This window comes from Aphis gossypii, chromosome 3, assembly GCF_020184175.1.
Source record: "Aphis gossypii isolate Hap1 chromosome 3, ASM2018417v2, whole genome shotgun sequence".
In the NCBI taxonomy this organism is placed as follows: domain Eukaryota; kingdom Metazoa; phylum Arthropoda; class Insecta; order Hemiptera; family Aphididae; genus Aphis; species Aphis gossypii.
This window is the reverse complement of record NC_065532.1, coordinates 15,598,667-15,613,411: the sequence shown is the minus strand read 5'-3', so window position 1 is coordinate 15,613,411 and position 14,745 is coordinate 15,598,667. Positions and strand designations below refer to the sequence as shown.

Sequence of the window (14,745 nt, the reverse complement as noted above, 5' to 3'; positions counted from 1 at the left end):
ATTACTAAATTTGTATTAGTATTGCTAAAGAAAAAAGTTTTATACTTAACCTTATAAGTTATAATAATATCATAATATTTCTAAAAATATTTTTAAAATATAATTCGTAGGTATACACGTACGGGTATAATTTAGTTAGGTATTTGAAAGGTACACAGTAGGTTAGTAGGTATGAAAATACTATAAATTGTCGGTTGTTTCAATTATATTCCACTATATAAGAGTAATTTATTTCAGTGCTGTTTGATTAGTGGTTATATTTAAAGTTAAGTACATTTACTTTGGCATTTTCACTATCTAATATATGTATTTACTTCTTTTTTTTCTTTTTTGATTATTGTTTTATATGTTGAGAATTTTTTTTGAAATAATTGATTTTGGCCTTTGGGTGTAACTTGGTTGGGTTTTGAAAATTCTCCTATTTAAAATACAGTTCATCTTCAATTTTGTTTCTGTACACAAACGTTAAACGATATTTTGTATATTTATTTAGCTCAAAATATAGAATTTTCAAACAAATAAGAACATCGATTGTCAAAAAATAAAATCCATAGATACATTATAACATTTGTTTTAAACATTAATACACACGTATTTTAAACAAATATTGTTTTAATTTCTATTGTTAAATATATTTTGATTTATGAAAAAGGATATACCAATGTCCAATAGATTTAGGATGATTTAATGGTTTAACCAGGAATATTTCACAATTCTTTTGGAGAACATATCATTAATCTACAGCTTTACAATCATAATAGAATATTTTATTTACTTTATTTAGCAAGTATAGGTACACATATTACACATTTATTACTTAACGCAATAAAAATAACTTATATTAAATAAACAAAATTGTTAGAAATAAATGTACCTGTAAATAAAATAATTTTAATCAACAATTACATTCATAAACTTATATCACAGAATTTAGAGAGAAAGATCAAAAGTTAAAACATTTTATTTTTCTTCGTTCCACTTGTTGATTTTATCCCACACTGGTCAGCCAAATTTAAGACTATAAAGTGGACTCAAGAAGCGATATATATATATTATAAAAGCTGGATCAAAAATGATATTTTATAATAATAATACTGCTATTGCAGATGTCCCATGATGGGCAAGATGTTCGTCGAGATTTTTTTTTTTTTTTTGTTGTCATGTGGATACAGAGTACAAAATCAATAGATTCCTTGCAGCTACGTTCAGAACTTTAAATGTCTTGCTTTTCAATTGATCATGAATATAGGTAAACATTTTTTTCAAAAGGGATATTTATTTAGAAACTAAGTTTCCAACTTATCTCACTGGTGAGAGTGTCAATATTATAACATCATGGAACACCCTGTAAATATACACTAAAACTAATATCACAATTAATATTAAATAAATAATTAAATGTATATTTAATCTATAAAGAAAATTAATAAATTCTTTTATAATTTTTTTTAGTATGAATCGTTTGGTGTCGATGGTATCGATAATGTCTTGTTTATTGGAGCTTCGATATTACTATATTCATCATCAATCTGTGAACAAAATCAATTATAAAATATTTAAATATCTTATTGTTTAGAATTACTTTAAAATATGTTACGTAAACAGTAAAATAGAGATTGATATAATGAAATACTTGTGTATTAAATAAAAAAATAATAATTTCATCAGTAGATACTTAACCAGAGTAAAACAGTAAAATTATAAATTTTATCTATTTTGTATAATATCTTAAGTAATTTTAAATCGATTTAGAATATATGTATATAATATATTCAATTCTTATAATTTAGTTACTTATATATATTATATTAAATATGCTAAAATATACTAGTATAAGTATAGTCACTACATAATTAAATTTAAAAAATACTGTGAAAATCTTAAGTAATGATATAAATATACACGTTTTATTAACATAATGTTATATAAATCAATAAATACATAGAAAAGTAGTAGGTACCTGGTACCTAGTAACTATTTATAGTCTCACCATTTGTGAATACGTTTGTATTTCGTGAAAATCGCATATAAGTTGTATTGAGCACTTTAATTTTGCATCGATATTTTGTCCCATTATTGGTACGATTAAATTAAACTTAACCATAGGATTATTTATTGAATCCACGGTATTCACTAATCCTGCAGCCACTACTGGGGATGATTTTCCCGTTACCAAGTGCACGTTGATAAATAAACCATGCTGTAGTGACAAAATATTTTACGATATTTTTTTATTATATTTATTTTAAATAAGATTTATTACCTTTGCGACAAAATGTAAAAGTTCTGCGCTATTATTACTGCGGTAGAAACAACTACAATTGAAATTAGCAGACCAAGCTAGACGACTGGGCGAATAAGCAACATCTTCTTGATCTTTAAAACCCCATGTTAGAAAAATATTTGGCTCTGATTTTAGCGATCTAATATACATAACACAAAACGATAATAATATAAATTTATTCAGTAGAATAAAATTATTGTAGAAAAAATTATTTTAACCTATATAAAAATTAAATACGTACTTTAAATGTCGTATACTTTCCGTGGAAAAATGTACACTGTTTATATTAATTTCTAGTTGTGCAGAATTTTCTTGAATTCTAGGTGTATTCTAAAATGTTTAAAAATTATTTTTATTATTATAATTTATTGATTTTAATATTGAAACTATTAATATAAATGTATTAATACACCTAATTATGTTAGTTAAAACTTAATTAGATATAAATTTAATAGGTATGTTAAGTATGATTATAGGCTCTTTACCGTTGCGAGCACTCTTTTCACACTAATAACTCACCCCCATCCCCCCACACACAAATTCCAACCGTATAAAATTGGTAAACACCAAAAATTTGATAGGCCTATGTAACTCGATAGAAATTGAGAAAATGCTTCCGCCTCGTCCTCACACAATGAGTAATGACTCTTCGCTTTTATATTAAATAAATATTATACACTATATTTAATTTACATTATTTTGTTGTTGTTTATCGTATTCGTATTAATTATTAAATTACCTACTCATTGTGTACGAACAACCAAAAAAAATAAAAATTCTTTCATACACATACCTCACTTTTAGTTATGGTATCTGTAATTAAATTAACTATTGGTATTTTGGTTAACTGTTCTTGATTTATCATGGTTCGTCTTTTAACCATCTGATCTCTGAACATAACCAATACTTCTAGTATATCGTTTACTATTTCTTCGTACTCCTTGTTTTCAACATTAATTTCATTACTTTTCTTAATAGAACAAACAGCTTTTTCTACAATTTCTAAGGTGGCCATAAGTGGTTCAGATAGGTCCAATGTTGTAATATCTTTAAATAGATTCATGCATATTTTAATAAACTGTATTGCTGTTTTTATATCACGTTCTGATTGATCTACCTATAATGTTAAAAACCGTTAAAAAATATCATATCGTTAAGTAGATAATTTTTAATAAGTAATAATAACGTAGTTAATTAAAAGTACATTCGTAGGTACCTTATCTTTTAACATTGTGTTTAAATAAGACTGAGAATTCAGCGTTTGATTAATTTTTAATTGTTCTTGTTGAAGCTCTTGAATTTGATTTTTCAGTCTATATGAAAAAAAAAATGAAATATTACTGTAGAATATACATATAATTATTATAACTTTCTGCTATATTTAAACTTTATTTATACCTTTTGTCTTCCGACTCCAAGTTTTGATGCATTGTGAGAACTTCACTTTCATTTTCTTTTGAATTATTAATATTTGACTATTGATTGATACGTAATAACATTGTATAAAATAAAATAATTTTAACTATAAAATAAAAATTAAATAAAGTTATACTACGGATTTACCTGGAGCTTATTTTTTAAATCATCATTCTCTTGCCGAATATTATCAATTTCCTTATATATTCTTTTAATTTCATTCTCTTTTAGTTCTAATATTTTAGACAGTTCCGAGTGTTGATTCTGTAATAAAATATATAAGTTATTTCAAGTTTAAAGCTCATTTTTTATTTAATTAAACCTTCAAGTATTTATTCTCATCTGCGTAATTTGATAGTTTTACTTCATTTTCATTGATAATCCCTTTTAACTCTGCGATGTATTTACTATTTTCTTCCATTTGTTTTAAAAGACCAGCTCGAGTGTCGGAAAAATTTTCCTCCAATTCTTTCAACTAAAATTAATATAAATAATTATTGTATTTAAGTAAACCTATGTAGTTATTATTTATTACTCTATTTGTATTTATATTATTAAACTTCAAGTTTCATTTACTTATTTTAATTTAATATTATACATAGCGGGTGGTTGTGATTGTTCCAAAATACCAGACAGTGAAATTATGAAATGTATAACATTTAAAGTTTATCTCTTATATATTGTTGTATATCCAATATAAAACTAATAACTTTTCCAACTATTTTTGCACAAAAAATATGTTAAAACTTTTTTGTCGTACCTACGTAAATAATTTGTTTATATTTAAAAAACCCCAAAAATTACAATATTACGTTTAAAAACAGTTATGTAATTGAAATAAATGAATTAGATGGATATGAATATTTAATCCAAAAATATATAATTAGCGAATAAGAAACAAACCTTTAGTCCGTTACTATTTTGATGATTAGGCTTGGAAGTAAGTTGTAGAAGTTTCTGATTGTGTTCTTTGAGCGATAACTTTTCTTTCTAATGAAATTATAATAAATACGTTAAATATATGATTTCATAATAATCAATAAATAATAGTTAAATTTAAATTACTTGTAAATCACGAATTTGTTCTTCTAATGCTTTATTTGTTTCTTTATAGGCATTATATTTTGGTTTTAGTTCACTTAAATTATGTCTTTCATTCATTAATTGCTCTTTCAATTTATCTAAATGTATAAATTTAAAAAAAAAAATAAAAATATTTATCCAACTATTATTTACTTTTAAGTTATTTTAAGTTACCATGTTCATCACGTTCTTTATCAAGCAATTCATTAATTTCAAATACGTTCTGTTCAAAATCTTTGCATTGAGCTTGTAAAGTTTCAATTTTAATCTCCATACTTTTGATAACTCTGTGAGATTGTATTAGTTCAATATTCTCCTTAAATTTACTTTTATTTTCTACTAAGCTACTTTCACTATCAAATGATTCTGTACTCTCAAATTTCTAAAATACATACATAATAAATATAAATATATATATTTTTTGTATACCTACTTAATATATTAGTTTTTTAATTATTATGTCCAATGAAAAAATACACACTCTTTCAGGAAGTTGAATAGTCTTTTCATTTTCATCAAAACCTACTCTAGACAATCTTGAAATTTTTTGTAATTTTATTGGCGTTGACCTATTACAAGTTAACTAAATATTTATTACCATTAAACGTAATAGTTAATAATAAGTAAAACTTATACAAACCTTTGAGAATGTCTCGATAAAGGTTTCTCTGGTCTTTGATGTATATTATTGTATAAATTAGATGATGTTTTCAGTTGATATTTTAATACTTTAATCTGTAATAAACGAATTCAGTGAATTTTTTAGTATATAAATAATCAGGACATAAGGTAAGTGTCAATTGAAAATTAATTAACTATTTTATAGTTTTACTTAAATTCACACATACCTTTGAAACAAGACGAGCATTTTGTTTTTCTAATTCCTCGATTTTATCATGACATTGTCCAATAGTTTTATATGATAAATGTCTTGAATGAACAGGGCATGATTTATTATGCACAAGACTTTTATTAGAACAACTGCTTGGTCGGTCTGTCAAAGAACCTTTACTTGGATGCGACGAAGACATTAAATTTGATCTACTTGGTGACACGTTAGTAGTCATTTTATATTGAAAATTTTAACTTGAATGTATAGTATTTATTTTGTATAAATATGATAGAAATTAGATTCAATATTTAGGCGGGCATAATACCCATTTTAAACTATGTTCACGACTTTCCATAACTACAACTACCACAGTTTTATTTAAAATTTCACAAAAACGTGATTACTAATTAAACATTAAATATGAATAATCTAAATCACTAGCATTATAAACACACAGGAAAACATTACAATCATATCCAAAATACAAAAGTAAACGTTGCCTCTATGTCATCGTTGGGTGGTATTGTTGTACTGTTTGTTGCCATGGAGTCGTTTAACACTACAGCTATTATACAACACCTATTCATCACCTTAGCTGTAAATGCATTATTGAAATTAGAAAACATTCAATTTGATTGATTGATACTTCCAACAAGCAACTACATGATAACTTTAAAATTATTCAATATACATGAATGTAAAATATTTTCAATGTCTTTAAAATAAAATAATAATCTGCAACTCTGTAAAAATATATTATTATAGGTAGGTAAAATAGCTTCAGTATGTATAAAACTAAACATAGTTACAATGGTCTACCAAAGTATAGATCGAATTACGATTAATAATTAATACCTACGTTTACGTCCTACAATATAGGCTCACCTATTACCAATATATATTTACATTGGTGCCCAAGTTGGTCATAAAAGCCAGTGTTAAAACTATTACCTACCTACTCTATATAAATCTACGAAGGCATGACATTATATTAGATAATAATATCTATTTTATTTATCACCTAAAGTTATAACAGTAGTATAATGGTACTATTATAACTGTATTATACAATACATCGTCTATCGCTAAGAAATAATATTCGACGAGTCTTTAAACGCTTAAATATTTATAAAAAAAAAATACACTGTGATATAGTGCAGTGGTGTATACTTGTATACTATTTATATTATACATGATAGGTAGGTATAAAATATTAAAATTTACTATATAGAAATAACAAATATAACCGTTACACTTAACAGTAATAATATTAAACAATAAACTTAATCATATCTTAAATAATAATTTAAAAATAAATGATTGCTAACGAATTGTTATATGTATAAAAACTTGAAAAAGCCTCTTGCGGTCTTGCTACAAAATTTTCACGGTCCAAGACCGAAGAAACTTATAAATATAATTTTTTCTCAAATAAAATTCTAAAATATAATCTTAATATTTAATGTGGAGGTGTTGGTTGAGTTACTGCAATAACAGAAAACCATTTTTTAAATTATTGAAAAGCTAATGCTTTTTAACGTTTTTCGACGATTGTTAGTAACAACTGAAGGTATAGATTTTACTTTTTACTGGTGTCTGGTACTTTTAAAAATCACAAAATTACCTCTTCAAATAAGAAATATTCAAATATAAACCATATTGGTAAGATTCTCAAAATATAAATTATTTACAAATTTACAGTATACAATGTTTTAAAAACACATTCTGCCTAAAAGTCACAACTGTCACCACAAAAATATAATAAAAAAATATTTGTACATTTCTCGCTTTAGGCACTTAGGATCAATTAATTTAAACCTTTCCGAATTATTTAATACAAACATCTATCTCAATTATATAATAATATATTCTTACATTCATAAATGACGACATGACGTATACATTATAATAATAATACAATGTTGATATTTTATCTCTTACCATAAATATCTTAGTCTAAAAAGTATTTTAATATGCAACAATATGGTAATTGCTCGATATTGTTTAAATAATACTCTACTGGCTTTATTTTTATTTCTTATATATAAATTAAAGATAACTTTAAAGGAAAAATCTATACAGATAATATTTAAATAATTATAAGGTGTTAGAAAATTATATTAGATAATTTTGAATTCGTTACAAAATGTATTAAACATTTGATTGTGATTATATAGTATATAGTTTAATACGAAAGTCATTCTTTTTATGACAAAATTAATTTCGCATCAAAAGTTAAGACATATTTATTATTATGGAGTACACTTTTATTTGGAGTTACTGTCTAATGTCTTCTAATCATGGGCATCATGACCTGTTTAAGTTGTACCTATGATATTTTCTTATCAATTTATATGAATTTCTAATGAGAAAAACATAAATTTTTATTACGGGGATCGATATAGAATTAAGATATCTATCGATAGACACCAAAAACTCTATTTTCACAAAAATGGAGTTACTGCTTAGTGGCTTATGACGGCAGAATATTTATCAAAAAGTGGATTCAATATATTATAAGCGGTTAATTTTTACCCATTAGGCCAAGACTGTAGATCTGTAATATCTATAGCCATATGCTCTAAATCCATGAGTACCTAATTAGTTTCTCTGCTGTACCCTCAAATTTAAAATAATATAATGGTACCTATATTTTAACAGTGGTTCTTAACCTTTTGTAAATCACGGACCCCTAATGAAAAATTTTTAGATACCGCGGACTCCCTTACCAATTTTTTTCGAATACGAATTACAACATATTAAGGTTGCCAGTAGTTGCCACGGACCCCGGACGGCGGACATGAGTATGCGGACCAGCGGACCAGGTTAAGAACTGCTGGTATTTTATATAATATAGTTAAATATACCTATTTTATCTGCTGCAGTGCTGCTCCAAATGCTGTCTGATAATACTATCTGGGAATACGGTCTTCGTAGATAATGATTATCTTTGTCTACCTTATTCGATATGAGTAATAACGGCGGTTGTTGATAATGTTGATATAATGATATGCCGTCATAAATGGTAAATACTAAATAGTTAATACACATTCTATATAGACATTAATACAGTATATTATTATATAAGTATTATACAAATATATTATAATGGGAATGAGTTGCTAACCAGTTAGGTAGGTGTTCATTAATTAGTAATACTTGGAAATATTCATTGCCTATATCTTGTTGGCGTTTACAAACGTAGGTACTTCACAAAAAGTTAATATTTTAAATGTGTACACATTTATTTTATAAAGCATGGACATGCTTTAATGTATCAACAAGATCACTGAACTAGATATCTTCAACGTTTGGGTAAATAGTATTAATTTAAGTACCTACCCTTTGTGGTCGTTGCCATTTTGTCATATGTTAACATAGTTTATTTCTATATCTAGTGATACGTTTATATTTTCACACTCACACAATGGATACAGAGTATAAAGAACTGCATAAAGAAGCCATGTCCAACCAAACAGGCTCAACTTTAATTGAAATTTACACATCTCTGTTACCGTTACCTATTCATGTAATCATATTTATTTGGATGTCGATTAATACAGACCACAGCAAAAAACTCAACTCTCCAACAATATGGATGTTTCTTTTTGAATTTATTATAATGGTACTACCAACTGTGTTTAATTTAACATTGTTTTCAGATTACTCAGTTAGACAGTTTTTAATTTACATTACAATCTTTGGTATTGCATTTGCTTGGATGTTGTTGAACCACAATTACATATCTTCGAGTACTATTAAAACAAAAAAAAATCCTTACATGACTGTTTATAGATTCATGCTCAATACATATACAGTATTTTGTATATTGGCAGTAGATTTCAATGTATTTCCACGTCGGTTTGCTAAAACAGAAACGTATGGACACGGTGTAATGGATATAGGTGTTGGCTGTTATGTTTGTTCTAATGCATTATTGTTTAGTATTCCCAACACAAGAAATATAAGTAAAAATGTACTCAGAGTATTCAAACAAGTTTTACCATTACTAGTTTTAGGAATCGGTCGTACATACTTTGTTACAAAAGCAGATTATCATCATTATGTATTTGAGTATGGTGTACATTGGAATTTTTTCATGACTTTAGCATTCCTAAAAATAATTAATCTAATTGTTTTGCCTTTTGTTAGTACTTGTTGTCTATCTGGTATCGCCACAGCTCTGGTCGTTATTTATGAGTTTGCATTAAAGTTTGGACTTGCCGATTGGATTATGAGTGATGCTCCTAGAGACACACTGTTCTCAGCGAACCGTGAAGGCATTTTATCATTAATTGGCTATGAAGCAATATTTTTATATTCCTTGTCTATGAAATCACGATTGTCAATTTTTATGAAAAAAAATCATTTAATAAGCAGTATTTTTCTTTTGACAGTAACATCGACTTTATCTGTTGCTTTATTTTTATTGACATTTGTCATAAGTTATATTTTTGGTGTTTCTAGAAGATTAGCCAATGCTGGTTATGTTTACTGGGTATTATCAATATCTTCATATCTTTTGTTTTTGTCAATTATGATTGAAAATTTTATAACTGTTCTTTTACACAAGAAAGGACGATTGAATGAATTCAATAGAGTTTCACTAATTATAGATAGTGTAAATGATAATTTATTATTTTTCTTTTTATTTGCCAATGTTGTAACTGGAATTATAAATATGTGTTTATACACTTTAATAATGAATACTGTCTCTAGTATAATAATTCTGTCATTTTATATGTTTGTTATTTACTTTACAATATATACTTTACAGCATTATAAAAATAAAATGTATGTTTAAATTTTAAATAATTATTTACTATTTACGTTAAGGAAAATTATGTTCAATTTATCTGTATAGTTAAAAATAAAAATGTTTAAAAATTATTGGTACCATTTTTACAACCATACTTCACATGGTCATCAGATCAAAATAAAAAATAAAAAAATATTCCCATAAACATTAAACAATATTCAAACTTCAAAGAACAATTAAATGATGCATTGGTTAATACAAAAAAAGATATAAAAAATATAACTAATGACAAATTATTTACAATTTGGATGCTAGTGCTTGTCATAACAATATTTTTTCACCAAAATTTTTAGGAGGATTTAATACAAGACTAACAAACATGCATGGTATTTAAAATAATAACTTTTATACCAAAATTTAAATTAACACGAACAAAAATTTGGTGAAACTCCATGAATTGTTATGTAACCTATAACAACATGTTTTATATACTAAAACTAAATTACAGATAAAAAAAAAGAAAAATTAAATAAATAATGTATTTTAATTTTGAATGACAATTTACTAACTATTTTATATAATAAATAACTTTTATTTTATTTACAATAATTTATTCTGGACTTGAAGATGGATTAATAGTTGATTGAGATATGTAAACTGGTGTTGGTCCATTAGCTTGTGAGGCCACCTAATAAAAAAAAAAGCAGTAATAAGTTATAATAATTATAAAAATAAAAATATTTTGAATATCTTACTTGTATGATTTGAGGTTGAGATTGGACTACTTGAACTTGTGATTGAGGAGAATTTTGAATTTGCATGCGAAGCATTTGCAGTTGATTGGAATTGATTTGTATCTTAATAATAATAATAATAAAAAAAATTTTTTTAAAAATTCTGGAGTCATTTATAAAAGCATTTTTTACTTTTTTTTGGGAATATTATTTATAAAAATATATTAAATTATAAAAAAATCTATATCATAATATATTCTTTAAAATTAATGATGGGGTACTTAATGAAACTGACTTTTACAAAATTGAATAGTTATATGAGCAATAGTATTATTACCTATTGTTGACCTAAGATAACATACTTTATTATTTTATCAAATAGCTAATATGAAAACTCAAAATATTGTTGATTTAATTTGTACATAATTAAAATATTGAATTCAACTTGAAATGTTGAGTTCAATTCGAGTTTGAAAAAATATTTTAAAGTTTGGTTTAATTTTAAAAATCAGGATTCAGCTTATCACTACTATTTATTATTTGTTTGAATTTGAAATATCTATATAAAAAAAAAATTATATATATATATATATATCATACATGTAATGTTTAAAAATTTTAACTGGTGTAAGAAACACTTTTGAAGAACCTTTTATTCAATTTTCAAGCCAAAACTATTAAAATTGAAAATTATATTAACTTTAACTACAAATAAATATGTAAATTTACATGATTTTAGTTTTTATATTAAGGGAAGATCACAACCAATAACTATTAAAAGTTTAAAATTTTAGTTAGTTAATTTTAGTAGTTCATGACATCACTTACTGGTATATGTTGTATTTCTCCGGTTGGAGTAATAACCTGTTGTACTAATTGAAGTACGCCATTTGAATTTGTATTCAATGCATGATTATTGCCTTGTAACTGTATAACTTGTGGTTGACTACCTGTTACAGTGGTTGAAGTACTTGTTGTAATATTTGATGTATTATTTGGAATCTAAGTAAAAAAGTAACAAAAAAAAAATTATTAATAGAAAAAAATATTAAATAAATAAATAATTATTTAATAAATCCATAAAACTAAAATTTTCTTCACTTCATTTTACTTTTTTAATACCTTTAGGACAGTTTTATAAAAAAAATGTAATATAGGTAATAAAATTATCAAATTGTAAATAAATATGGAGAACAAACATTATGTATGCACTTATTGTTCAATGAAACGATGTTTAGATTAGTTTCAACAACAATTTACTAAAAAAATTGTCTGTAGAGTTTAAATATTATTTAAGAAAAAAAAAGATTTAAATAAACATCTAACGCTTATTAAAATGTATTAAAAATTTACTGCTAAATATATTAATATTATAATACTGGGTTGAATGCACAAATACTTAACATTTAATGAATCAATAGTAAACTAATAGTTCTTAAACATGATTTAGTGACCCATGGTTGATCCATATTATGTAACTTGGCATAAGTGTTGTAGACAGACTAAAATAGACTTTGGAATCTTAAAAATATCCCGGAGGACTTAAGTCCCTCTCTCCCAATATATACCTTTAAACTATGTATTATAATATTCATTAAATGTAAAAATGTATTCATAAAAAATAAAATAAATTCTGATATTATATTTAACTAAGTTATCTATAAAACTTAATAGATTTGAGAAATATCAAACATACTTTATGAGAAAATAATAAATTAACCTAAGCAAAAGCTTAAATTATATTTATAATTGTACACCACTTTAATTAAATACTTGGTTTTATATTGAATATAAACATACATTTTCTATATTTACTTGATCTTGAGTACCATTCCCTAAAGATACAACTTGATTGTTCACTGGTTGTAAAATTTGTATTGTCTGTCCAGCACTAGACCCTGATGCATTATTTGATTGTTGTTGCTGTTGTTGTTGTTGTTGTTGTTGTTGAGCAAGTTGAAAATAATACTGAACCTAGAATTTAAAAATCAAGTATTATTATTAATATAGTAGAATGGTTTTATTTTCTTCAATTCAATATCACATATTATGATAACATCAAATTATGCTTTTTTTTAATTAAAATTTAAATAATTAACTGTATAAAACATTTAAAAATACAAAATAAAATATTTATATTTAATAATATAAAAATAAAACCAAATTCATTTACAGTCACCCGTGGTCATGTGGGGTGGTAGTAATAATCAACAAGTGCTGGCAGTCACAAGGTGGTTAATATGTTAATATTAACCTAAAAGAATGTTCATAATATTTTTTATAGCAAAAAAAAAAATTAATTGCCAAATAACTGTCATAAGTTATTCCAATTATTAAATTAAGTAATTTGATAACAAAATACTAACGTGAATTATTGATATTACAAATAAGTACTAAACAGAAATTATAATCTGTACACAAAAAAAAAAAAAAAAAAATATTAAAAATATATAAATTCAATTATTAGTACCTCTACCTAATAATTCATATTTTTATTATACACAACCATGTGCTAAGTAATGATATTCTTTATCTATTAATTTTAATACAAACCGAATCATGGTAAGAATGTATTAATATTAATAAGTTATGACAACTAAGATTGTTTATTTTTTAATGAATTATTGATGACATTTTTTACAACATTTTAGATAAATAATAAATATATACAGGTACCAAATATTGATAAGTGATAATTACTTGTTCGGGATTCAGTGATGTCTTAACTTCTTTTGTAACAATTTTTGCTTCTTCTCTAGGCACTATGTCAATAAGAAAATCAAATTGGTCATATTTGGTAATTGCCATAGCAATATCATTTCTTTGTAATGTCCGTCGTCGGTTGTCTTCGGTATGTATCCAAGCGCGAAGAGTCAACTCATTGATAAATATTTCTGCAGCTTTTGAGAACAGCATCGGAGCCTCTGCACTGATCATTTTCACATTATCATCTAATTTCATCACTTTTTTGATTCTAGCTAATGGTAATGCTTGTGTTTTTAAGTCTAACTAAACAAAATTCAAAAAAAAACTCTTCTATAACAACCAATCATGATTTATACAATGGATAGTATTACTGTTCCAATCTTTCTAATTTCCTCGATTGCTTTGGGCCAAAATTGGTTTAGGGCAGCCACATTACAAGTTTGATTGCTCTCTTCTACGGATATTGTAATAGCGTTGGGATCATCTTCGGTAGGATTGTCTTCCTCTTCTTCTTCTGTAGACCTAAAATTAATACATGCTCATTATTACAACTCATAGCATTCAATAGTCAACCAAATACTTACGGATTCACCAAGAACACGGACATGATTGTGAAATTCACACGATTCCGAATCGGTCCAAACAAATTAATTTGCCGCTCAAATTAGCGCATCCAACCAAAATTGGCGTATCGTTAGCTTTCAACAGAACAAAAGCAGATGTCCAATAGCTGATCAACGACACAAACGACGCCCAATCATTTTTTCGCCCTTACACTGGTGTTGATACTAACCGTAAACTCAAGGTATCCCAAACCTAATTCTATGAGCATACTATTTTACTTTAAGAATTCGTGAAATGACTTATGATTCGGAATGGCGTTAATTCATTAAACTATTGATCATTATCTATTTTAACTAATTTTAAATAA

The 14,745-nt window shown here is 25.4% G+C and overlaps 3 protein-coding genes across 5 annotated transcripts; 1 reads left to right on the top strand and 2 right to left on the bottom strand.

Moving 5' to 3' along the window:
* Positions 1–1,380: 1,380 nt before the first annotated feature.
* Positions 1,381–6,091, bottom strand: LOC114122677 (interaptin). Its single transcript, XM_027985415.2, has 15 exons — positions 5,632–6,091; positions 5,424–5,518; positions 5,265–5,352; positions 4,958–5,165; positions 4,766–4,881; positions 4,604–4,690; positions 4,023–4,175; positions 3,848–3,964; positions 3,683–3,759; positions 3,501–3,597; positions 3,078–3,401; positions 2,526–2,614; positions 2,264–2,423; positions 1,991–2,200; positions 1,381–1,529 (listed from the first exon to the last, which is right to left on the bottom strand). Exons 1-15 carry the CDS (start codon positions 5,848–5,850, stop codon positions 1,449–1,451), a joined length of 2,121 nt encoding a protein of 706 aa, XP_027841216.2. The 5' UTR covers positions 5,851–6,091; the 3' UTR covers positions 1,381–1,448.
* A 2,534-nt stretch (positions 6,092–8,625) lies between these two features.
* LOC114122612 (uncharacterized) lies at positions 8,626–10,505 on the top strand. Of its 2 annotated transcripts, XM_050203958.1 has the most exons (3): positions 8,633–8,749; positions 8,821–8,930; positions 9,014–10,505. In XM_050203958.1, the coding sequence occupies exon 3, from the start codon at positions 9,043–9,045 to the stop codon at positions 10,417–10,419; it is 1,377 nt and encodes a 458-aa protein (XP_050059915.1). In that variant the 5' UTR covers positions 8,633–8,749; positions 8,821–8,930; positions 9,014–9,042; the 3' UTR covers positions 10,420–10,505. The 2 variants fall into 2 exon arrangements, with proteins under 2 accessions (XP_027841112.2, XP_050059915.1); XM_027985311.2 differs by having other exon boundaries at positions 8,626–8,930.
* Positions 10,506–10,899: 394 nt separating this feature from the next.
* Positions 10,900–14,733, bottom strand: LOC114122617 (nuclear transcription factor Y subunit gamma-like). 2 transcript variants are annotated; one of them, XM_050203959.1, is made up of 7 exons: positions 14,399–14,733; positions 14,186–14,336; positions 13,809–14,117; positions 12,924–13,082; positions 11,937–12,110; positions 11,130–11,231; positions 10,900–11,062 (listed from the first exon to the last, which is right to left on the bottom strand). In XM_050203959.1, exons 1-7 carry the CDS (start codon positions 14,419–14,421, stop codon positions 10,985–10,987), a joined length of 996 nt encoding a protein of 331 aa, XP_050059916.1. In that variant the 5' UTR covers positions 14,422–14,733; the 3' UTR covers positions 10,900–10,984. The 2 variants fall into 2 exon arrangements, with proteins under 2 accessions (XP_050059916.1, XP_027841119.2); XM_027985318.2 differs by having other exon boundaries at positions 12,909–13,082; positions 14,399–14,721.
* Between the last annotated feature and the right edge of the window lie 12 nt (positions 14,734–14,745).

What these genes read in the sequence shown, in the direction of transcription:
- LOC114122677 (XM_027985415.2), bottom strand. Translation starts at nt 5,850, where the DNA reads ATGACTACTAACGTGTCACCAAGTAGATCAAATTTAATGTCTTCGTCG. An exon ending in ATGCTCGTCTTGTTTCAAAG is followed by an intron (nt 5,519 to 5,631) that starts GTATGTGTGAAT and finishes CGTTTATTACAG; the next exon opens with ATTAAAGTATTAAAATATCA. An exon ending in AACAAATTCGTGATTTACAA is followed by an intron (nt 4,691 to 4,765) that starts GTAATTTAAATT and finishes TAATTTCATTAG; the next exon opens with AAAGAAAAGTTATCGCTCAA.
- LOC114122612 (XM_027985311.2), top strand. Translation starts at nt 9,043, where the DNA reads ATGGATACAGAGTATAAAGAACTGCATAAAGAAGCCATGTCCAACCAA.
- LOC114122617 (XM_027985318.2), bottom strand. Translation starts at nt 14,421, where the DNA reads ATGTCCGTGTTCTTGGTGAATCC. An exon ending in AAATTAGAAAGATTGGAACA is followed by an intron (nt 14,118 to 14,185) that starts GTAATACTATCC and finishes AATTTTGTTTAG; the next exon opens with TTAGACTTAAAAACACAAGC. An exon ending in CTCAACCTCAAATCATACAA is followed by an intron (nt 11,063 to 11,129) that starts GTAAGATATTCA and finishes TTTTTTTATTAG; the next exon opens with GTGGCCTCACAAGCTAATGG.